The 24,204-nt window shown below is 45.9% G+C and overlaps 1 protein-coding gene across 4 annotated transcripts; it reads left to right on the top strand.

The window, feature by feature from the left end:
• The first annotated feature begins 9,617 nt into the window (after positions 1-9,617).
• On the top strand, positions 9,618-23,912 carry LOC142415073 (uncharacterized). 4 transcript variants are annotated; one of them, XM_075513066.1, is made up of 5 exons: positions 9,618-11,410; positions 11,957-13,018; positions 18,843-18,906; positions 20,618-20,681; positions 21,022-23,912. In XM_075513066.1, the coding sequence occupies exons 2-5, from the start codon at positions 12,981-12,983 to the stop codon at positions 21,312-21,314; spliced, it is 459 nt and encodes a 152-aa protein (XP_075369181.1). In that variant the 5' UTR covers positions 9,618-11,410; positions 11,957-12,980; the 3' UTR covers positions 21,315-23,912. The 4 variants fall into 4 exon arrangements, 3 of the variants coding, with proteins under 3 accessions (XP_075369181.1, XP_075369180.1, XP_075369179.1); XR_012777282.1 differs by lacking the exon at positions 18,843-18,906; XM_075513065.1 differs by having other exon boundaries at positions 20,618-23,912.
• Positions 23,913-24,204: the final 292 nt, after the last annotated feature.

Genomic DNA, 24,204 nt, shown 5'->3' with positions numbered 1-24,204 from the left:
ACAAGAACTTAATTTCTAATGCTTAATAAACTAATTTGTACAGCCATGCTGAGGAACCGCGAAATATCCTTCTTTCTGATTTGGGAAACAGGACAAAAACCCGGCAGATGACATGAAGGAGAGTATGGAAATGGAAGGAAAGGAACACATCTGAGGTGCTGGGATGGTGTCTGTGGAACACCTGTAGATGGGCTGAGAAGCCTGCTGAGGGCGGGAGGCTAAGTAGAAATATATTCTTTTGTTTTCCACTTTCCTTTCACTGAGATGTGTAAGCTTCAGACACCATTTGGTGTGAAGCAGGGTTGGAAGGGCTGAAAGGTAGTCTGAGCCTGTCTCCTCATTTCTAACCCCAAAGGTTCACCACTTAAAAATGAGTCTTGCTAGTCTCAAGCCAGACGCTACTGGAAACCTGCCCTTGTTGCAAAAACCCACTCAAAAGTCAGAGTTAGTAAAGGCCTATAAAGAACAAACCATGCTCAGGTTTTTTATTATGGAAAATAGTTCCTTACTTTTGTATTGACCTATTAATTCTGAGTTTGAATAAACAATATATTCATTTTTGTGGGCTTAACATACCAAGATTCTTGCTTTTGTCTCACACTAGATGTATCAAATACCCTACAACTGAGTTTAGTCATTCAAAAGATGACCCTCTCATGGCCTTTCTGTCCTGACGACGGCTCTACAGTCCTCTCCTCTGAATGTGCTGGGAAGAGGGAAGAAACTTGCAGAAAGTTCCTAAATCTGTGAACAAACCAGGGTGGCACACGCGCTGAATGATGTTTGGGGAGAATGTGTAGCAGAAGCATCTCTAGTTGTTGTTGCCCCAGTCACTTGCTGATGGGAACGGTCTCTGTTTCTGGGAAGCGCTGCCTTGTGCAAACTTGCTCAGCTGTCAGCTATTCTTCAGAAGACGGATTGCTGATCGCAAGAGGAGATGGGTTATGTGCAGGTCATCCTGTCATCTGGGTCGGGAAAGGAAAGGGAAGCAGCTAAGGAAACTAGCGTGAAAGCTTTTTGCCTGAAAAAAGAAAGAAAGAAAAAAATCACAGACAAGATCATCTCCCTTGTGATCACTGATAATTAAAATGCAGTGGTACTATGATGTGCGGTGGCGGAGGCTGGCGACAACCTGCAGCCCAGGCTGTAGTCCTTGGTCAGCAGCTTCTAGGGAAAGCCGCACCACTGGGCTCGGGCTGAGGTTACCAGCCATGAACATGCCGTAACACGATTCATTAGTGTCGATCTCGAATTCAATACAGCAGCAATTAAAATCACAGCTTTATAATCATATTGACTCTTTTGACAACAGCATTTAAAATCCAAAGACAAAATGCCTGTTTCCATCTGTCTGAAGATTGCTCAAAATATGAAAATACTGCTGGAAGAGAAAAATTCTCCTAAGGAGGATGACAAATAACATACCCTGTACAGCAGATACCAGCGGGACTTTTGCAAAACTAAGACGTGCTTATTTTGGAATTAATGCCTTTTTGGTCTCTTCCAGTAAATTTCCAAGTTCCGAGAAGCAGAGAGCTGAAGGAGTACTGTAGTGACAGCCCAGTAAAGACTGGAGTTTGTTACCCATTGCCAAGCAACGTCTTAAACCCCACTTTGTGCTGCTTCTGATCCATCAGCTTGCGAGTTAAGGGGACGCAGGTCACCGGGCAGTCAGTGCCCAGAGGTACCGCTGGTGGAGACAGATCTTTCCCTAACTTTCTGTGAGCACCCTGAAGTTGTTTCTACGAGGTTTTGTTTCAAATTTGCAACACTCGGGCTACATGTAGATATAAAACACACTAACGCAGTTTATCCGTTTGCTCTGTGGCTGTTTGCATCAAAAGCATGTTGGCTTTGTGAGGTCAAGCTCAGGAGTGACTTCTGACCTTGGACGGACACAAAACCCCATGGCCAACACCAGCCTCTTCTCAGGAGAGTTCAGACTTCTGTTCAAACTGCCTGCGCGTATCTGTGAGATTTATGGCTGATGATCGCTGCCTGAAGATCATCCCACATCATAAAAATTGGCCTTTTTTGGCCATCTGAGTACTTCTGAGATAAATCAGCTATGCTTCTGTTTAACTTAGGCTGAGACTGACCAGGACTTGATGTTAAAGGCTGTTTGTTCAGATCCTTGTGCTTAATCTGGATGGCTGCTCTCTGCCTGCCAGCCTTCGTAGCTGTTCTTCCAGCTGATCTTCCTGATGTGCACCGTAATGCTTTACACTCATGCAAGTCATGTAGGGTTACTGTATACCATGTACTCGGTACCTGCCTGTCCTCCATGAAGGGCAGCAGACCCAAGCAGAGCAACCCAGTTAGAGACGATGACTTCTGCAGAAAGTGGAGCATTTTGTGCCCACCCAGCGCTAAACCTAACAACCGATTCCCGCGTTGTCTTCTGATTAATCTACCCACATTCAAGTTCTTCCCTTGCCTTCAAAAATCAGATTTCAGCTTCTCCTTCCTGCCTTTAAAGGTCTGTATTAGAACAGAATTAAAAAGCATCAAGCTGATGTTTTCCAAGCTCTCAGACTTTCACTGCAGAAACCACGAGCCATTAGTTCAGCTGATGTCTTGGCTTGCTCCATGATTTATTTAGTTGTATGCATCATTCTTTCTATGTTGTGTTTTCCTTCTAATTTTTCCCACGTTGCTTTTTTCTAAGGCACAGCAGGACTCCGTAGAACAGGATCATCATTATTTAGCCTTTACTTTTGTTTTACAGACATCAGAGATTTTGGAAGGAGTAGCTATTCTAGCAAATCCACAGGGACACGTCAGTGCAGAAATCAGCACGAGTACCTGCTGCATCTCCCTGCCAAGGACCAGCTCTCAGTACTTCTGCATCTCTGCAACCGCAGTGGCTGCTGCCAGGAATAACAGATGGGTCCTAGGTCCTGTTTTACAGGTCCCAGTGCTCTCTTCAGAAGAGAGACAAAAGCAAACCCCAGTAAAACTACAGAAAGCTGGGAATTCTGTAGCCTTCTCTGTGCAGGGCGTGGTGATAACCACTGGCATTAGCACCATCACCTGTGCACAGCGGGGTGGCTTTGCGGGAAGGCAGGTAACACACCATCTGCAGTTTCAGCTGGCAGTGAAAGTCATTTTCTTCTGAAAACCACTGGTGTGGCCTTAAAAAAAAAACCAACAACCTTCTGGTAATTCCCCCATTTAACAGATATGTTACTCCTCCTACCCCCAGACTCGCTCCAGATCTTTTATCTTACCAGCTGCAGACTTGTGATCTGCCAAGTGACATGCCCTGGAAATCTTGATACAACTTTCTCTGATCTTAAGACCAGAATTTCTTTGAGTGGTGAACAATGTTTTTCTCTTTGTTGCCCTGGATCACAAAAGCTACAGCTGTCCCAGCTGGTACGAAGCTCTCTTCCGCTCCCTCCGGCACCAGTGCTCTCTCTGGTCTACCCGTCTCAAGCAATTTGCCCAAAGCTCTGTCTTTGCCGTAAAAACCCTACATGGTATTTGCAGTGAATTGAGGATTTTCATGAGAACGATCAAGTCTCTCCTGTTACCTTTCATGGGGAAAAGAAAGGGGAACCTCAGGAGACAGACTGGGTTGTTCTGGCCCTTGCTCATTGCCAACCTTTGCGAACCCAGCGGTGTCCACTGCTGGTGGGGCTGGCTGAGGCCCCGCAACCCCTAGATGGACCTGTCTGTAACTGCTCTGCCCGGCCAGGCCATGGTACCAGGCTGAAACGGGCCCTCCAGAAAGGATGTGGTTTAAGAATAATTCCTTGTCAACCAGAAGCAAACATTTTATATTTATCTTCTTGATAGTTCTACAAAATAGGAGGGTTGAGTGGGCAAAGCATCAAGCGTAAGACCTGGGGAGCTGCTTGGCAGGACACAGCTTGGGGCTGAAGCTCACCAAAGGGCTTTTACAGTACTGAAGCCAGCCCTATTTTAACTGCAATTTTATCCATGTCTGCTACCATCTTCCGAAAACAGAACTAGTGCAACAGCCACACAGAAAAAGGGAGCAGGAGAGACACGATAACTGAAAGAGAGGATAAGAATGAACAAAGTGCCATTGTTGTTTAATAAGTGTTTCTGCTGCCTCCAAGCTTTTTATCAGAGTTACAGCATCACTATTACAGGCAACAAGAAGCAAAAGAACCATAACAGCTTATGCAAGAACCTGCAACACCGCATAGGAGCAGCAGCAGGAGAGAGAAAGTGAAGCAAGAGGTGATAACGCAAATAAGAAAAGGCAAAGGCTTGAGGAAATAGAAGCGAAAGCTGCCAATACTCTAACTCCGGGCTTGCTTCCTCATATGAGCCTGCGCTTACAGGAAAAGGAACAATTTTCCCCACAGCGGCGAGAGAGCAAGCCTGCAGGCACACGAGAGCTGGAACAGTACGCACTAAATAGGTGAGGTTGGATGCATCAAGTCACTTCAGGCACGAGTGCCAGGAAAGGGGAATCGCTTACGCCGAGATCCTGCCTCAGCGATGGGAGGGCTGCAGGGATCCTCCCTCAGAGCCAGGCACTGCAGCTGTGGAGTGAAGGCATGCAGGTCCACTGAAGAAAGGACGGGTAAGGGGGCTTTCCGTGGAGACCAGAGCTGAGGGTGTGCTGGAGGCTCTGCGTAGCTTGGGAGTAGCACATTTTGGCCAGAACTAATTGAGATGTGAACAGCTCTGTCCTTCCCCTTTCTTGAGTTCCAGCTGATCTGGTCAAACCCACTTCCCCCCCCCCCTCTTCCAAGTCACCTTCTCAACATCAGCTGTGCAACTGCCAACAATCCCTCCCGTCCTGCTCTGCCAGGACAGCCCTGCCTGCCTTTTCTTGACCAAGGGAACTATAGAAACCTGTGATTGCTCACGAGGACCTCCTGTGCTACCTTTGGGGGCTGCGTTCAATGTGAAAACCCAACATATTCAGTCTCCCTTTGAGGGGAGAGGGCAGTGAGAACTTGCACAGGGCAGCCCCCGCCAGCCCCTCCATCCACAGGGCTGCCTGTACAGTCGTTTTTCCCCAGCTAGCTGCGGGATTTACTCCTCCGCGTGCCACTTGGTGACTGCTCGCAGGTGGCTGCGCGCTGCCGGGTTCAACCCGCCCGTGCTCACTTACATTATTGACTGTCAAAAACGTTAAATGGGAACACAAAGAAATCTTGGCAGTAAGGGAAAATGGCCAGTTTTTCAATTTTTAAACAATCGAAGCATTAAATAGTCCTAATAACTCCCTTAGGACAACTGTGTTTCCAAAATGATTTTCTAGGGTTGCCAGTGAGGTTGCTGAGAACATCTGAAGTTTGACAATGATGCAATTAATTAGGTTGCTCTCTTAATTAATGGTTTTTCTATGTAAGTTATTTTTGTCCATCTGTGTGCTCCCACTAGGAAACAACTTACTAATGCCTGTCATCTGTCCAAATAAAATATCTCTACTAATAAGGGAATTGCATTCCTTATGGGGAGTAGCGCAGAATTTGTTTCCTCCTTTCATTCTTTTAGGCAACAACAGCACTCTAAATAGCTCCTAAGATCTTTTGTTGAAGAAATAATACATTTTTCTTTCTGTCAATTAACTTCCCCCCACACCAGCTGAAGATAACCAACGTTAATCTACAATACAGAGAAAGCAGATTTCTGGCAAACACTGACGGCGGTACCAGTAATTCATCTTGCACTTTTTTCAGCTCCCCTCGGCGGCAGAAGGGTTGCTTTACGCGATGACTGCACGTACGATGATCTGGACAGAGGCAAATCATGGCATTAGCTCCGTGGCCGCTGGTGGGTCGGGATTTCCAGCTGGGCTGTCAGAGACCACTGCTGAGGACAGGCTTCATCTGCTCGAATCCTGCCACGCTCCAGCCATACCCTCACTAAACTCTTACAATCCCAAATACTCCTTTAGGCTTTTCCAATGACTCTGCATTTACCTCCCAGCACTGCAATGAGCTTTTGCTCTGCTTTCGTTTGCCACAAAGGTGTAAAGATTGGAGAATACCCTTGCTCCAGGTAAATATGCATTTGGTGAGACATGGGACACCATTACTTCTGCTTGTACGTGACCTACAAGACCCGGTCTGGGCTGGTACCTCATTCTGGAAATGGCACTGGTGCTATGTGTCACCCATCCCAAATTAAAACCCACCGAGACCTGAGCAAATCTTCTATTTCCTGGTGCTGTTAGGAAACAGGAATCTCATTCTACTACACTCAACCATTTGCAACATGTCCAGACCTCAAGCGCTGAAATTCGTGACTGAATTTTCAGTTCCAGGGGTTCTTCATTCTTTACTCAATGATAATTTGCTATTTCAGTTTTCAAGCCTGAACAAAACTGTTTTCTTAAAAAAAATAAACAGAGCAAACCAACCCCAGACATCAGGACACCCCACCTCCCCCCCCCCCAAACCAAAAGAAAATCTCAACCTCAGACCAAGATAGCCTTGGAAAACAACTAATGCCAAGTTGAAAAACAGATTTGCAAATACTTTCTTCTAATGTAGTCCCAGTCACTGGAAAACAATTTGTTTGATGTGTCCTCTATTTTCCCTCAGGAAAACAGAAATTAGACTCATATTCAGGGGAAGCATCACAAGTGTTTATGGAGGAAATGATTCTCAAAGAAGGTCTGGGGAGCAACATCTGTGTATCCTCCAGGGTCTCGAGGACAGCAAAAACACTTTTCTGGGAAATCTGTGTTGAACCCACTCCAGGACAGTAGTGGCAGCCACACGTCTGCGTGACTGTGTCCCTGTTGGCTCCCTGGATTTACTGGCTGGCGGATGCTCACCAGTGCCAGCAGATATCCAGTCCATGCTGCTACTGGTTCCACGATGGACTGCACCCATACAGAAGAGATACCGTCCAAGCCCGTTACAAGGCTCAGAGACGGCTGAATATTTACACATATGTACGTGTAAGTGAACGTTTGACAGCCGTGCAAGGGCGGATGGTGGGATGCACGCTGCTGGTACCTGCTCCTCCCGGGACTCAGAGCTCACACGCAGCAAGGACTGCTTTTCTCTTGTGCACCGAGCACCGAGCAGCACCCGCCAGCATCAATGACTGGAGCTGCTCAGGCTGCCAAAATTTTTAAAAAAATCAAAAAGTAAATCTGTTGCCACCACTGGATGCAACAACAAATAGGTTCAAGCGGACCAAGCCTATGTAGCAGCCCCGTTACGTCTGACCACACCGAGGCTACGACTAAGAGCAGCAGAAGGCAAACAGTGAAACGGGCAGGCTGGGGGAAGCGGAGCCGTGTGGGCAGACAGATGTGAGAGCAGCAACGTGTTCCTGGGAAGTTTCCAGCATGATTCAAACTGCAGATGTCCTTGGACCACTCCGGAACATTGAGCAGCGGTGGTGTGGGACATGAATTGTACTTTGCTGCAGTTTCATCTACTGTGGAGCAAAGTTCAATTCCTGGCAACATCATTACACAAATGTTAGCAAAATAACCAACATTTCTACGGTAAAGCAAGGGAGTGAGTGGACCGGTTGCTCCCGGTGACACGGCTCACTCCCATTTTCCCTCTGCTTGGGAGGGCTGGATGCAGAGCAACTCTTGCAGGCATTTATGTTTCCAAGAAGCACCTCAGTGCTGCTCTCATGCTATGGTTTGCTGTTCAGAATAATAATAAATATAGGCTGCATGTAGGATGCAGCTCCAAATTTGACAACACAATTCCTATCGAAAGACCACAGAAATTTGCTCACTCTTCTCTTTTGTGGCAAGCCAGGGGGTGTGGGTTTCTGCCTTCTCACGTGCTTCACACGGTGTATTTGTTTGTTCTAGGTGTGAGGAACTGGAAGGAAAACAAAAGTCTCGAAAGGCTTTTGATCAGATTACTTATGAAATGAAGGAAATATGAGAAAAGTAAAACTTTGTGTATCTGTATCTTGGCCTGAAGTTGAAAAACAGACTCCCTTATCCCCGCAGAGCATACAGGAGAACTTCTTGCTGATGATTATGGTTTTGGCTCTTGCTTTCCTGGAAAAGCTGGTAAAAATTCACCATATATTCTTACTGATTGTCCTATGCATCTTGTCGAGCTAAAAAAGTCAAAACGATTGGCCCTACTTATGAGTACAATATTAGACTCTGTGAGTAAGGCCATAAATTTTTACATATGTGTTAGGTACAAAGAAACACCAAGAAAGTAAAAAATTGAGGGAGAACACAGGATATCAATAAATGATAGTTTAGATAAATGGAGGCAAGTAACAAGGGGACACTTAACAAGCAAACATGTCATTTACAGTAGGAAGAGCTCCTAGACTGTGCATTGAGGAAGGGCAGGAAAGGTCTTTAAATGGAGACATTAAAATCTCATCAAGACAAAGTACGGGACAAATAGCTGCAGTGAAAAAAGCCCTTCTGCATTGATGGGAAGTAGTAAGATCCTTTAAAGTCACATATACTTAATTTTACAATTCAGGTAGCTAATTAACAATATTATGCCTTGGAAATAGAATAATGCAAGAGGGCAGAATTTGGTGTGGGGACACACGGAGGCACCATCTTTGGAGGAGATATCAAAATTGCCTCTAGTGCTCCTCCAAGGGCAGAGGGAAAATCACATTTAATTTTTGGCACCGAGAAGAAAACACTGTATGCACGTAGTTTCACGCTGCGTGGTCCACGAGGACTGACCGTGATGGAGGCGGTCCCGCCAGGGGCACGGCGAGCAGGCGTTGGGTATGGGAAGTGGGGGAGTTCAGCAGAAAGCTGCGGTGCCAGAGCTGAGGAAATCTGTGGGCGCCGGGGAAATTCCCACCGCCGTCGTCCTCGGAGATGAGCCAAGCGATGCCAGCGCAGGAATGCTGTGACTCAAAAGAAAGCAATTCTCCAGACCCGTAATTGAAAACAGACTGAATTGACCACGGTAGCTACTGGGGGAGCTGCGGCTCCTGTGAGCCCTGAACGAGGATGACAGACTGCGTGTAAACCCACGTTATGAACAAAAATGAAAAGGCGCAAAGGCTTGTTCGCTGCACGGCACAGAGAGAAACAAGGGAGCGGCTGCTGAGGAGAGATTTGTGCAGGCAGGGTTGTAGCCCTGCAGAGCTAGAGCCCAAACGTAACGTTAACCTGGGCGGTGGGGAGGTTTCAGTTTCCTGCGTTAGTCATTTAGAAGAGCTGTCAGCTGAGAACTTGCAAACTCATTCAAGAGATTCCCAAAACTTCAGCGATGGGCAGCTATGGGGAATTTCCTTCTTTTGCCTGGATGAGGGGCATTTCCCAAAGTGCTGTCACCACTATCATTTCCAGGTTGGAAATGTGAGTTAGTCAGTGAAGGATGAAGCCAAAACCAAGTGAGATTTGCATTAACCTTTTTGTACCTAGTTCTTCCCCCAGTTTTATGAATCACCACCGTATCTTTATGCATTTTAACTGTAATCTTGATACATTCAATACCTTAGACGAAAAGGATTATGCCGTCAGCCTTTTCACCGTTTGCCTGTAAGGAAATCTTTCCTGTCAGCTATGTGAAAGGGGCTGATGAAATCCTGGAAGCCTCTTGCAAGTATGTCTTATCCCTGGATTTACTGTCCACACGGAATAAACATTACATTAGTAATGCTTTATCCCAGCATTTGCCCTCATTAAAAGTGAATTTCCTTTTCTATAGTGAAAATAGAGAATAAAGGCAATAAAACAAATGAGCTGCTTATTTTCTTTGCTGATGAGCTGTTTGGAAAGGTGGAAAGTAGAAACTCGTATTCTTGAGAGAGCTGCAGGATACACCCAGGTCACACATCTCCATAGCTGCTCCTGCCTGTTTTATGTTTTGCCAACGTAAAACGTCCTCTCTGTAATGAACATCTTGGAAGATTCTTGTCTGTGCACGGCATGGGGCGATAATCACTGTCCTCTGCCAGCAAAGGCACAATCGCCTCGCCTTGCGTCCTGCCTGAGGATGTCGGTTATGTCCGGGAGGCAGCCGCGTCCGACTCGAGGACACGCAGGGAAGTCCATCCCTCCCTCGGAGAGCACGCTAATCTTTCTGCTGCTCGAAGCGCTGAACCAGCAGGGATGGGGCTGAAACTCTCCAATTCCTGCTTCTCCAGCACGCAGGCTCTGCTGGTTTTCCATCAGAAAGGGCACAAAGCAGGTCAGCTCAGCAGCTTTTGGGAAGCCCTCCTGTTGGTTTGCTGCCTGTGAAGGTCCGGCCACACTGGCTGCAGCTGGGTGCCTGTAGGAGCTGCTACGTGTCACTCCTGTCCTCAACTCTTCCCTTCATCGCCCAGCTCTTCCTCACACTTGCAAATACCTGCCTGGCTTCTTCTTCTCCCTTTTCTAGTAAGAAGAGACAGTCATTTGGCTAGTTTGTAATTTTAAAATAAGTTACTCGAACACTGCGAGGCTAGGGAGAGAAGATGATGATAAGGAATTGTGGAGAACTTCAGTGAGGAATCACAAAAGGTGCTGGAGAAATGCGTATTCTCTGAAGATAATAAAGGTGGGAAATGATATAAAGTCAGATGCCCAGAGAGGAGACCCTTCAACCGTTTAATCAGGGAAGAAATGGGAAATCTTGCCTGAAGACCAGACGGTAATTGTTCTGGTTTCTCAAGCCAGAGAAAAAAAAAAACCTAAGGCAAAAAATGGGAAGAGCAGCACAGGCTGTACCTACCATAGCTGTAAATCTGGATGGCCCAGGGAATCACAGCAGCTGGCACGACTTTAGAACCAGATAAATGGTTAACCACAAAAGAATAAGAATTAGGACTTGTTTTATAGGACCAACCGGCGGAGTTATTTATAAAGAAAACTGCCTTCATACCATTTCCTCGAAATCTTCACACATGTTAAAAAAACCTCCCAGAAATGCAAGATATTCAGATGATGTCATTTATCTGGATTTCCTCAACAAAGTTTTTCTCGGCATGGTATAAAGGAAAAGAAATCGGAATAGGACTGTTTTCAGTATCAGCAAGAGAGAGGGGCTGTAGGAGCGATGGGCAGTTTTCATCGTGTCCCTTGGCAGGGTTTTGGGTTGTACAAAATCGCACTACGAAGAGGTGGAGAGGGGACGCCGATGCGATGGCAAGGGAAAAGTGCTGGAAACCCTCTGGGGTCAAAAGTAAAGTGGAGTACTTTGGACTGAAGCAAATTGACATTTTCTTACCTCTTGCTGAATTCTAATTAAATTCAATTGTATTTCAGTTGCCGAGGAAAAAAAAATTAGAAGTCCTCAGCTGCAAAGAGCACTGCTAATCAACGTACGGAGCTAGCCAAAGCCTTCAAACAAAGGTGTAGCCCAAAATAAACAGGTTACGGAAAAATACTGGAAACCATCTCACGCCCCTGCAGAAATCAGTCGGGGATGCTGTGTTCATTCTGCTTTGTTAAGGTTTGAACCTGTGGGTTCAAAGAGGAACACCGAAAGCCATCAGTCAGCGGGAGCGGTCACTAATGCAGGTAAATATTAACTGGGGGGAACCGATTAAAGACTTCACCGCAGCCACCGTTCCCATGGCTGGTCCCGGCTCTCCGCGCTGGCTCTGCAGACACCTGCCAGCCCTGCGAGGCGAAGTGGGGCACGGCTTGGGTCCGGAGCACCCACTCTCACCCCTCCCACCTTCCCTGTGATTTTATTATTGTTTTCACAGAGCCGGTGCCGCAGGGGAAGCACTCTGATGAAATGGGAAGTCCCCTGGAGAAACAGAGGGTTTGTCTTATCTTTTCCATAGGTTGTTATGAAATTTCAAGCTGGTGAGAAAGCGTGTAGCTTGTTAGCAGAATTTATGCTCTTGCAGCTGACGGTTATGTTTTATCATCTTGGCGTGCAGGCAAAATAAGCAAATACAATAGAAACAGTAGTTGTAAAAACCAAAACTGCTACGGAGAGCCTCAGGCAAAAGCAAACTCATTCTTATTAAAGTCAAGTTAAAAAATAATTATTTATACACATAAATAAAAGCACAAATGATATTAATCACCAACCAGTCAAATCCTTTTTTTCAGAGACTTTCCCTGGCTTTGGCAGATGTCCTCTCCCCAGGACTCCAGCGCGAACCCAGGACTGCTGTTGCTCTCTGAGCAGGCAGGAGAGCGCACGGCTGCCTTCCCTGCGTGATCCTCAGGCTGCGGCTGTAACGACAGCGCTTTGCAGCACCTGGATTTTCAGCTGCTTCATCGTTCTGCACCTTTCTGTCACTTAGAGCAGTGAGGGGAACGGCATGCTGCCGGCAGAGCTGGCGTTGAACTGGCAGCAAGCCCTCCCCGTTGATCAGAAACCAATGCAGCGTCACTGCCTTTCATTCCCTGCTTTCGTGTCCTGGCTCTAGGCGTGGGATCGGCATCCACGATAAGGTTGGGAGCTGTGGTACGTGTTCACGCGGCTGTGAAGGTATACCGGTTCGCTACTCTCCACGATGTCTGTGGGATGCTTCTCCGCTCTCCCACCGCACCGAGGCCTCGTGGAGGACTCCCCTGCCCTGAAACATGGATGAACTTGGCTTAACCAACGTCACGCCTGGAGAACAACAGGGGAGGGTCAGTGCAAACGTAATCAGCATCAAACCTGGATATCCCAGGCAACACCCACACAAACACTCATCGGGGAGAGCCCGGTCTGGCTAGATATAGTGCTGCTTTTCATGCCAGAGGACATCTTTTCTTTGCTCAGAGTAATTTTTTTACTCGTGGATAATCTGTGTTAGCTCATGCCACACCCAGACGAGTGCAGGGTTACACCCCGTCATCTGCTCCATCTTGAAGCATGTTTTTGAGGAAGTGTCTGGGACTCCTCTTCCACACAGGGCATCAATTTTTCCAGACAGCTGAAAGTTAATAGCTACCATGATTCAAGCAAGTCATTCTTGTGAAACCAGCTCTGGGGATGTTGCCTAGCAAAACAAATTCTCTCAGCGTAGCCCCATGCTCTGACGTGGTACTGAATACGCGGTGCTATATATAAAAACCAGGAAGCAAACCAAGGGAAGCAGCACATTTTAGCTCTGCTGCAGACCATACACAGAATACAGTGATGCAGAAAACTATTCCTGGCTGCTTTTTCCAGCAAATGTAAGTATTTTTGCTTTTAAACTAAGAAAAAGCTAATGCCACTTCATTACAGTCAGGATATTCAGTGGTAATCTGGGTGTCAAATTTGTTCTCCTCTTCTGTATGTTCTTTGGCACAATTCCAGGAGGAATTTTGAAAGGAAGTATTCGTTTAAGAGTAGGAGATGTTTTGATGTGCCTCTCCAACTACAACAGCATACCAATGACAAATGAGAAATTATTAACTGAAATTTGTAAAGTGTCTCAGGAGAGCAATTTCTGTGGAGATAAAAATTACTACCATTGAAAACGCAAAGTGCTCGTTCGGGAAACCTCCCAGGGGCTTGAACTGAGGTTTCATCTGAATAAGGACTAAACAAAAACTGTCTAAGTGCCACTGTCCATGCGCAGCGTTCAAATACCGCAAGAGGCTGCTCTGAAAACTGTAAATAAATAGATGAATTGGCTCAGGTTGCCTTCTTCACCCATTCAGGCAGGATAGGAGCGGGTGTTCTGGAAAGAGCCCCCCGTCCTGTTCCCACCCGGCCCCATCCCAGGCGTGATCCCCCCTGCCCTGGCTGGGTGGAGGGAGGGCAGCTGCCCCCCCCGCCTGTCCCTACCCCGGTGCAGGCAAAGGGAAGGGTCTGCCGGTGGACAGCACCTATTCGCCACTCCCCGAGCTCTTTCACGGGCTGGCAGGATTTCCCGGCTGGAGGGAAGCTGCTGAGTTGGCTGTGGAGGAGGATGCTGGCAGCGGGAGCTCAGGAGAGCCGTGCTGGCAGCCACCTTCTCCAACGGAGGAGCCCGTGGCTTCAGACCTTGCTTTGCACTCTCTTCGTACGTCTGTTCTTTATCCGACGACTCTTTAATCTTACACAGGTCAAAGCTATGTCTGACTAGTGATGTGCCCCCGGACTGGTCTCGGAGCTCGGCTAGAGCAATGAGGAGTGTACCCTCAAACCACCCGTGCAGCGCGGGCAGTGCAGCCATGCTGCCTGCAGGCAACGCTCCCTGCCTCCTGCTAAAGCCCAGCCCATGCCCGCGCAGCGTTCGGGAGGGCGTGCGTTGGCAGACGCCAAAACTGTGCTGGGGGCCATTGGAGCTCTCTCAAGACTATAAAGAACTGAGCTCCAGCACGCGGGGAACATCTCCCAGTTGTTTAATTTACTAGAGCAGATGTATCCGAACAGGATTTGGAACAAGTATCAGAAACCGGGATGCCCTTTTCCCTAGCAAACATCCGCAACTACCTGCGTGGTGATCCATGAGCCTTCTCCTGATCCCTGCCCCTTGGCCCAGGGTGTCAGCTGTTTTCCTACACTGTGCCCAGATTCCTTAGATGGTGCGAAAAGTGTCCCCGCCTCAGGACAACCTGTAGCCTGCTGGTTGGGACACCCACGAGAGATAAACATCTAAATGCCCTGCAGCGAAGGAGGAAATCAAACCTCGTTCTGCTACATTCTGGATGAGAGTTTTAACCACTAAATCATAGTGTGGAAGGGGTGGAGGGAGGCAGGAGGGAGCCACAGCAATGGTCCTGTCTCCTGGGGCAGCTGCGGCTTGAAAGGAAGGACACCACTGAGACATCTCTAACAAAGTGGGAAGGCATCTCCCATCCAGAAACTCCAGTTCCTTTCCAAAGCGCATTGCCACGTTATGTAAAATGCTGGAAATGCTGACGTTTTCAAGAAGGGAAGAGGTGAAAAACATGCCAAGCTCCTTAGCATCTGGACTGGCTGCTTCTGGGCACCTCCTCCAGCTGTACCGGCTGCTCGGAATCCTTTTCTAACACTCGTCATTAGAAGAACCCTATGGGCTCATCACCAAGTCCTGGGGTGTAGGATAGGACCCAATGCCCAGAAGCTCAGAGTTAAAATGCTCCACATGGACAAGATAAAATTCTGCTGTAAATCCAGCCATCAGTGTCTTCTTCCTTCCAAACTTCTTAAGTGGAAAAAAAAGTATGGAGGAAATACATGAATGGGACAGGCTCACTGGAGAAATCTGGTTTTATCCACATGGCAAACTTCTGGTTGATTCAGTTTGTTTTCCAATGAAGTTTTATTTCGACATTATCCAGAGGAGATGTAAAAGCCCAAAGTTAGTGAACTGCACATTTTGCTCACTCATTCAGCTGCTCAAAGCGGCTCAGATTTGTTTACTACCCTTCATCTGGGAATCACAGCCTCGAACTTAGCTGAAGTTCTGGGGGCAGATATGTTGATCTTCAGCACACGGCAGCCTGGGCCAGGGTACATGTACTTTCCAGGATACAACAATTCACAACAGTAGTCAGTTGTTGTAAAATGAGCAAAGATCTTTATCGAGGCACATAATTTGTCTCTTCAAAAATATACTTAATGAAAATACACACAGAAATAGGCTGCAATAAAAAAAAAAAAAAGAACATTCTTAATGTACTTTTCCAAAGAAGGAGCAGCTTGCTTGAGTAACAAGATAAATCAGTGTTCAACTGTACATATCACAGCTTGGTTCTCCTCCACTTCTAGCTAGTGAGTGGCATGAGCTTTCACACTGTGGATTCAGATGGTTTTGTTGCAATAGATCTTAATTTCATTGACTTTGTATTGGAACAAATGGTCAAACCAATGCTCAGACATCAATGCTCAGAGATTAACCCTTCTCTTCACCACCTCCTGTATCCTCAGCAGTGAAGCAAAGCCACTTCTTGGTAAGTTACTATACACTAAAGGGACTGCGCCAGAACTAGTGGCAAAGCCCCTTGACTTAATGCAAAGAGCACAGACCACTGATTCCAGAAAGATTTTGTCAAAACAGAAATGCAGAATCATTTTTCCAGTTAATCACTGTGGAAAACTAGGGTAAGTTGAACCGTGTCACAGTTCAGCTGAAGTACTGGACTACATTTTTCCTACCCCTTCCGTAAAGGATTCCACTAAGAAGTTGGCTCAGATACTTAAAAAAAAAAAAAAAAAAGAAAAGAAAAGGTGCATGTGAATCTTGGATGAGTCAACCTGGTACAAACCGAGTCTCAACAAGCAACGGGAATCCCACTCTTAAAAAAGTTGGCTTGGTACCTTTCATAGGAATCACTCAGAATTATAATTTTCCCATAATCTCATCAAAAGAAAAAACAGGCCAGGACTAAAGCAACCACCCAGACCTGTTGGGTAACTAACTGTACTGGAAAAACTTTGAAGTACAAGCTCCAAGGTGTTCACATCAGGAATACTGAGAATTTACATAAGGAGATAGACACTCAAATATGAAAGAAATGGCATTGTTATATTTAGCTAAATCTCTGATCTCTTCACCACTGGTCAGATTTTAGATCCAATATTCAAAATAAAGGGAAATAACTGTCAAAGTTTTAGTAAGAGTAGAGTCTGCATAAAGATACGTTTGGAAGCATTACGGCAAACAGCTTAGGCACAGCTAAGCGATGAATTCAAGACACAACACAAATGGCTTTGTAGATGGCTCATACAAAATTGTTAGGATAACTATAACAATGATATTATTGTAATGACTGAGATTAGTTCCTTCTGAGCAAAGAGTGTATTGCTGCGTCCCAGGATGCCTGCAGAATGAAGGTCATGAACTAATGTCCTGGTGTGACGTGAGCCATAATTTAGATATTATCCGAGTAGATCATTCTTGACAAAATAGGCACTATTTCATTTGTAGGTAGGGCTTATTATAATTTGGTAGTCTAAATGCTCTTCACAGACATGTAGGAAATAGGGCTGAAAGGCACTTGATGTCCATCAGCCTACAAGATGATAACCGTTCCTACCTGTACTGCTAACAGACACCCTCCCACTGTGCTCCTGAAGACTTCCAGTAACGGAGGGTCTGTGGTTTCCTGAGGCAATGTATTCCAGTGCTTGATTATCCTTCCTGTTAAAAGCTTTCCTTACTTGTGATCTAAATTGCCCTGATGTAAATGAAACAAATGGGCATCTCTTCTATTCTAGACTAGGCAGCCCCGATTCCTTTCCCCCTATATCACGTTTTCTCTCTCTCTGATCATTGTCATCAGTCTCCTTGAAATATCTTCAGCAATTGATACATTTCTTGAGCTGTTGGCTTCAAAACTGGTCGCATACTTCAGTCACGACCTAATTTCTGCTAATTGAAACCAAAGACTCATCCCATATGGTTACAGCCATTTCTCCTGTTGATGCATCGCAAGATGGCATCTGCCTTTCCCGACACAACCGTCGCTGACTCCAGCTGTGGGTGTTGCCGTCCACAGGCCGTATCAATACCCACTTGCGCCAGCATTGCTGCTGATGGCGGCCATCCTCCTCCCCTGCCAACATGTTCGCTCTCCCTCTCGCTCACTGCTACGCGGGGACCAGCTCTTGTATGGATTTGAAATTGTACTTGCAGATTTGTGATAGCTGACTTAATAAGCAAAATTCATAAGCATGAACTCTATTCCTTATTGTAGTTAATGAAAATGCACAAAATGTCAGATCTCTGCAGAACCCCATCTGATACATCATTCCTCTAATTTCTGATAATTAGCCTTTTCTTAGTTTCCCATCCAGCTACGCATGACAATCATAGTTTTGTCTAGTCCACATTTCCTTAGCTTGCTCCTCTATAAGAATGCCTCATGAAACAATATTGAAAGTCTTAATAAAATTCAAGATATATGACACTTGCTGCTTTTCTCCTCGCCCATGAGATCTATTAGCCTGCTACAGAAGGAAGCTGGGCTCAATAGATTTGCTTTATCTGTGAGAAATCCACATTGTTCTTCCTTATCTCCTCTCTGTCGTTTAGGTAACAATTTGCTTGATTATTTTAGTAGTTTTCTGGGAACTGAAGATTTTAGTAGTTTTCTGGGAACTGAAGCTTACAATTTTCTGGCTCCTCTTGCCCTACTCCTCCCTTTTAAAGACGGGCCCCATCTTTGCTATTTAAAGTTTTCTGGAACTTCTACCATTTGTGTTTAAAGACTTCTCAGTAATAACCATGAACATCTCTGAAATTGCTTCAGCCAGTTTCTAAGTGCTCTCAGATAAACTTCTTGAAGCTCAGGAATCTGAAAACACAGAATTTATCTAAACAACATCCACCTCGTTCTTCCTTTAGTCTAGTCAGGAACCTCACTGGAGGTCTTCTGTTGCTAGCTCTTGCTATGGCACGTGTCCAGCTGTAAGTGGGCCTTTCAGAGAAAAAGAACTGTGGTCTTCTAGTTTTGGCATCAACAGTTGGTTGGTAATGCAAACTTTGCAGGGAGCAGACTCATTCCTCAGGCTTCCTTTGTCTGACAATGGATTTATGGAATGTTTCCTCCTTACCGTACATCACTCCTTCACTGCACTTCATCTTGTGTCTTGGTCTTTCCAATATCATTCTTAGATGTTTATGCTATTCTTTTATACTAATCTTCATCATATAATCCTCGCTCCATTTTTTGTAAACATCTTTCCTGCTTTTGAGATCACAGGAAACTAAGGATTTAACCAAATTAGTCTTTTAGGGGTCTTTGTAAGCTTATCCCACACAGGGGTAGTTCACACTTAGGCCCTTATTGGCATAATTTGTGTAATGCTGCATCAAAAGGGCCTAAGTGTGAACTAAAATATCTGGGCACTTTACAAACTTCATTCCTGCTTAAGATACAAGTGTGTAAATACAAGGTCAGATTCTGAGCTGTTAGTCATCTCCAGCCAATTCTCTATACCTTGCAAAGGTGTAGTTGACAGTGATGGGTACTTTGCATGTATAGGAAATGAGTAAAGCCTTGGGGTGCAAGGGCATGAACCCTGACTCATTAGACTTCTTCAGCATGTTGATATGAAATCACCGTGAAGAGCTGTTAAGCAAACTTAATCTCACTGATGCAGAATACTTCACTTGAAGCTGCCCACTGAGATGCGAAGGACCCCCAGGCAGAAGCAGATCATCCAGGTACCTCTTTTTACTGAATTTAAGGCAAAGGGACTGTTCACGACCTTTTATAGGAGATAATGGTCAGACAAAGAAGGACTCCCGCTGGCAGCCTATGGGAACTGGCTGTTTTCATAAATTTCATTGTTTCAAATATTGCCTAAACCCAGCAGTCTGCCATTCTTGATGGCTGGTTCTGTCGGGCAGCACTAGCTACCAGTCGGAGGGATGCAGTTTTTCCTCTTGCTCGTGCACCCGAGTAAACTGAGGCTTGTATCAGGCCTGTCCAGAGAGAAACTCAACCCCAAAGCACACCATCGCTGCAGAAGATTGCAGGCAACCAGTGGTGGGTAAGTATGAAAGGACTCCAGGCACCCAGAAGCACCAGGAGCAATGAATGTGGTCCTCCTCCAAATGCCTTCATCCCAAAGCTCTTTTGTGCACCTTCCCACAGGTCTATAAACTTTCCCTCAAATTCCGGGTCAGATCTCACAATTGATTCATAAACACCCAACTGGATGCATTAGGAGATTCAACTAATAAACAAACTGGAAACATAACAGTATAGCTGTCTCAGTGAGAAATTAGAATTGGATCTAATTATAGCTTTGCTGAGCCCAAGGAGTAAAATGCTAGCGGTTGCCACCAGGCACCCCAGCGTGGGACAGCAAGTTGGTTTTAGGCTTTGTTAATGGTACTTAAGAAAAAGAAATGTAAACAATACATGCGAGCAATAATGCTTAAAATGGCTCTTTGCTTTTTGTTTACTCCCAAAGAAATCTAGATATAAAACCAGAACGTTAGAGAAACGTTTTAAATGGTGCCGTAGCTGGTGCTGGGCTCCAGCTGGACCAGCTTCCAGCCACGCGGCAGCCGCCGTGGCCCTGGGAAGCTCCGCTCCTGCGCTCAGAGCCGAAAGCTCACAAGCACGAGGAGCTCCAGTGTGCACGGGGATGCTATTACCAACCACACATCGAACCAGAGACCACATCCTTTCTCAGCAAAACTTAAAAATCCCATGGGTTTCTGCAGCCAGCAGTTGTATGCTTGTGAAGCTGTAGCAGCGGGCACTGCTGAGCCCACCCTTTCCCTGGTAGCCCAGCATCTGTGATTTATTGCCATTTCCCACACTGTGCCCAGGCATTCAATTTTCTTCAGAAGCTATAGCCGCCATATGAATGTGTATGAAGAGTTGAGCTAATGACCGGAAAAGAAAATCAAATGGGTATTTGTGTGGTAATTCTCAATTACTGAATCAACTGGGACCTTTCTTGGATAGTGTTCCTTTTATGTTATTACTTTGTTTCCCAGAATGAGGGATAAATATCTCATTTACCCTTCTACACAGCACAACTGGAAATCTTTTTCTTGCTGCAATGTTAGAGAATGGATTCTTCATTCTTGAATTGACCCACAAAGGCAAACAGAAAAAAAATTGCATAATGAAATTAGCCCTATTCTGACCTCTATTTTTCCAGCATTAGTCCAGAGTTATTCCAGTCTCCTGCAATGAATCCTGCGTTAACTATAATAATATGCTGTCGCCTGGGTTTATATGCAATTTACTTCACGACTGATGCAGTCTGAGGATTTCACATACTGAACGCCTCTGAAGCTGGGTAACCAACCAGGATGCCAGCATGTGTCTGTACAAATGCAGGTACATAATAAGCTGCCTGGAATCTATCCCACTAATTTTACATTTAATCACCCTTTTTTATATGTATTCTAGGTGTTCTTCCCTAACTGGCATTTCTATGGAGCGAGACCACATGAAAGATCTCAGAAGATACCTGGTACTTAAGTATATCCAATACCTCGTCCTGTCTTCTTCATACGCTATCAGCACTTTTCTGGGCCTGCTGGGCAGTTTGTACACGATAATCATCCTGCAGTCTGCAAAGGTTTCGTCCAAGTCCACTGCAGTTCTCATTTCGAGCCTAGCGAAGGCAGACATCCTGGTTTCTGTTAGCGTTGTTTCGGAGATGGTCGTATGGACCTTTGATGTCAGTATCTCATCTACAGCGTTCACATCAGCCCTGCAGCAGAACCTCCTCACTGCAAACACGCACATCAGCTGCTTGCTGCTAAGCTGCGTCGCCTTCGAGGCTTACTTGATAACCTTCTTCCCCACAGAGTCTCGACGGTTACGGACGGTGAAAAAGGCCAGACTGACATCCAGGATCATCTGGATCCTGGTGACTGCGGAGTGTGCCCTGTTCCAGATGGATGACCTCCTGAAGGCCAGCAGCACTTCTGCTCCCACCCACAGCCCTTGCGTTTTGTTGTTTCACTTCTCCAGCACGGCTGCAGCCCTTCTCAGGTCCCTCAGTTACTTCCTGGGCATTCTTTTAAGGATTGTCAATGTATACATCTACTACAAAATATTTTTTAGCATGTCTAACAGATCTACACTAAAAACAAAGTAGCTCGTATTCCCGGGGGAAGCGGCGCTGTGACACCAAACAGAAGATAACAATTTCAAACTATTGGTTTGAAAACTGTTCAATAACCAGGACCAAGGCTCACGCTTTGGCACACCACTGAGTTCAAACCTCCCTGTTTTCTGATGCTGGTCAGCCTTGGTTATTGTGAGGAGCTTGGGGTTGAGGACCCCTTGGCACAGAAACACAACAAAGCTGGGCTGTGGGTGCTCATGTTGACAGCCTTAGAGCACCGCAGGCTTGCTTTGAATGTTCTCGATCTAGAGTTTATTCACTGTATGGGTGAAACAAATGACATTTCATGAACATTTGTAAAAACTAAAGCAACTCAAATATTTTTTCTATAAAAAAGGTGCTTAGAGGCTTACTCAGGGATCCACTGAGCCAAGAGCTGTCTAGTTGTATACTAAAGACATGATCTATGTCCTAAAATACCTCTAACTCAGGTAACCCACTGGGCTCAGCAGGTGGGATCGAGAGACAAGGTGAGCACCAAGCTGACCTAGCCTAGCTGGGCTCGTCCCACCTGCCCCACCATGAGAGTCCCCAGGACAGAGCGGGGCTGAGCTGCCACACCTCGGTGCACGCCTGGAGCTGTTCTTGGGAGGTTGCTACAACAAAGTAGTAAATAGCTTCTCTCACATCCCCCTTCAGAAATAAACAGGAGGTGGAGAGCCAGAATGCAGTTATTTGCTGCAGCCCTACAAGGGGGGAGAGGGATTGAGAAAACCCCTGTGTTGAGGGCTCCACGTGCTGTACCCAGAGGGAGCTCTCATTTCGGTGGCCGTGGTTTCGGAGGCAGGGAGGGACGCGCCGAGGTTAGCAGTGCTGTTCCAGCTCCCTTGGTGCAGAAGACCAGGGCCACGGATGCCCCTCTGACTGCATTGGGGCTTGGGAGGATGTATAACAGAGCTGTAACCTAGGTGGTGATTCCCGGGGTCTCCTCAAAGCACTGGGAGGTTATCAGAAAAACATAAAGTGCTCCAGATACCTCAGATGCTCCCCAACGCACAAGTGGACGTAGGCATTTCCAATTACTCTTGCACTTTGCATGGGAGATGGCCTCCAGCTTCAATTAAAGACCGTGGTTTTGAGAGACTGAACTTCTGTGATATTTTCTGCAATCTGCAGATTGTAAAAGGTGCAAAGAAAAGTGAAATAAGCCAAACCCCAAGTATTAATAGCCAAAAGGCTACATACAGCCTCCCTCTGTCATGCTTCCAGACCTTCAATACACGTTGCTAGCTTGAACACAGCAATAAGCCTCTGTCCATTTGAAAAGAATAAGGACGTGGGGCACAAAACCCAAGTGTGATGAATTGCAGCTCTAACCTTCCCTCCTTCAGCCTGCAGGAGGTCCTCACACTCAAACTGGTACACGTGAATGCCTGACGTGCCCTGCTGGTAGCACTTGCTTGGCACTTAGACTATCAGAGCTGAAAACTGGAGCCGTGACCACTTTCCTGAGTGGCCTGTAGTTCAAGGTGACCAGAGGCACAGGAGCTGTCAACTGAAGATCAGACTTCACAAACCCAAGGCAAACAAGCAAGTGCGGAGGAGTTTCCTGCTCTTTGCTCTGCTCACGAGCCAGTTTCTAAATTTCACAATCACGCTTTTTGTAGTTGGTCTCAGAAGTGTTTTCTTCCTCCTTCATCAAGATGAACTTGACCAAAAGGCAACACCCAGAAAAGGGGCAGTGAAACTGGGTGCACCCGTCGTGCTGCCAGGGCAGGAGGTGGCCAGCGGTGGGAGGTCCTTCTCTCCTCGGGACTGTCTGCATCGCAGCCAGACTAAGTGAAAGGAAAGAGGGCTTTTTTGCATGTCACGTAAAGTCAGCTCAGTTTTAATGAAAGGCAAATATCCTGGCCCAAGGAGCATGCATCTTACATTGGGATCTCTGAGATCACTCAAGTGCATTTCTTCTGATAAGGACACTAATGAAAACCTTTTTTACATGACTATAACCTGCTTAGTATCTCCAGAGTCATTTTAGAGACCCTTCCTGCTTCCTTTCCTCCTTCTCTTTGTGTTCCTTCACGACCGTTGCTACACTCTTTGAGAAAGGGCTGAATCTTTGCTTCTACATCAAAAACCAAGCAATAATAATGCGGATGTACTTGGCTGGCTCTAAGAGATGAAAATACTGAGCTCTGGATTACAACTGCTAAAATCTTTAAAAAGACTCTAATCCCTTTGGCTGCAGTAATACACTTCAAAAAACTATGAATATTGTTATCACCAGAGTTCACTTATCTGCCTAAGTGCAGTTACTTGCGATGAATATCGGCAGATGCCGCGGACAGTGCAGGGCCAGAAGCGAGTGCAGAGTGCCGGACATTGTTTCTCAGAAGACTGAAAGGAAACACTGCTAAGGGCTGGGTATCTACTAAAAGCAGATCAGAAAAGTAATCAAGTCACTTAGAAAAACTTTGCTGCAATCCCTTAAATTAGGATGTTGCCTAACAAAGCTGATTCCTTCTGCAAGAAGGATGTCTTAATAATTTGATGCACTGTGATATAACTGTTCTTATTCTGGAAGCCTGAAGTGCCACTTTCAGGAGAGGCAAAGTGCTATTTGAAGTGGTGTAATTAATAAAATTTTGTTTTGTTAAAGCGTGTGCATTATTTATTACAAATGTGTGCTCTTTCTGAGGATCTGCTAACGCTTTCGGCTCCTCCTACAGAAGCCCATCCAGATGGCTGAGCGTTCACGAGCAGACCGGAGCCGTATTTGGCACACAAGGCATACAGGATCTTTAATCTTTGAATTCATCACTTAGCTGAAGAATTTTTTTTTTTTTTTTTGCCTGATTTTCCTGATAGGTGCCTCTGCCCTCAGGACAATCCTTTTCTTAAGAAATTAATGAAAGCAAAC

Source organism: Mycteria americana, chromosome 10 (assembly GCF_035582795.1).
Source record: "Mycteria americana isolate JAX WOST 10 ecotype Jacksonville Zoo and Gardens chromosome 10, USCA_MyAme_1.0, whole genome shotgun sequence".
NCBI classification, from domain to species: domain Eukaryota; kingdom Metazoa; phylum Chordata; class Aves; order Ciconiiformes; family Ciconiidae; genus Mycteria; species Mycteria americana.
This window is presented reverse-complemented; position numbering and strand designations above follow the sequence as displayed.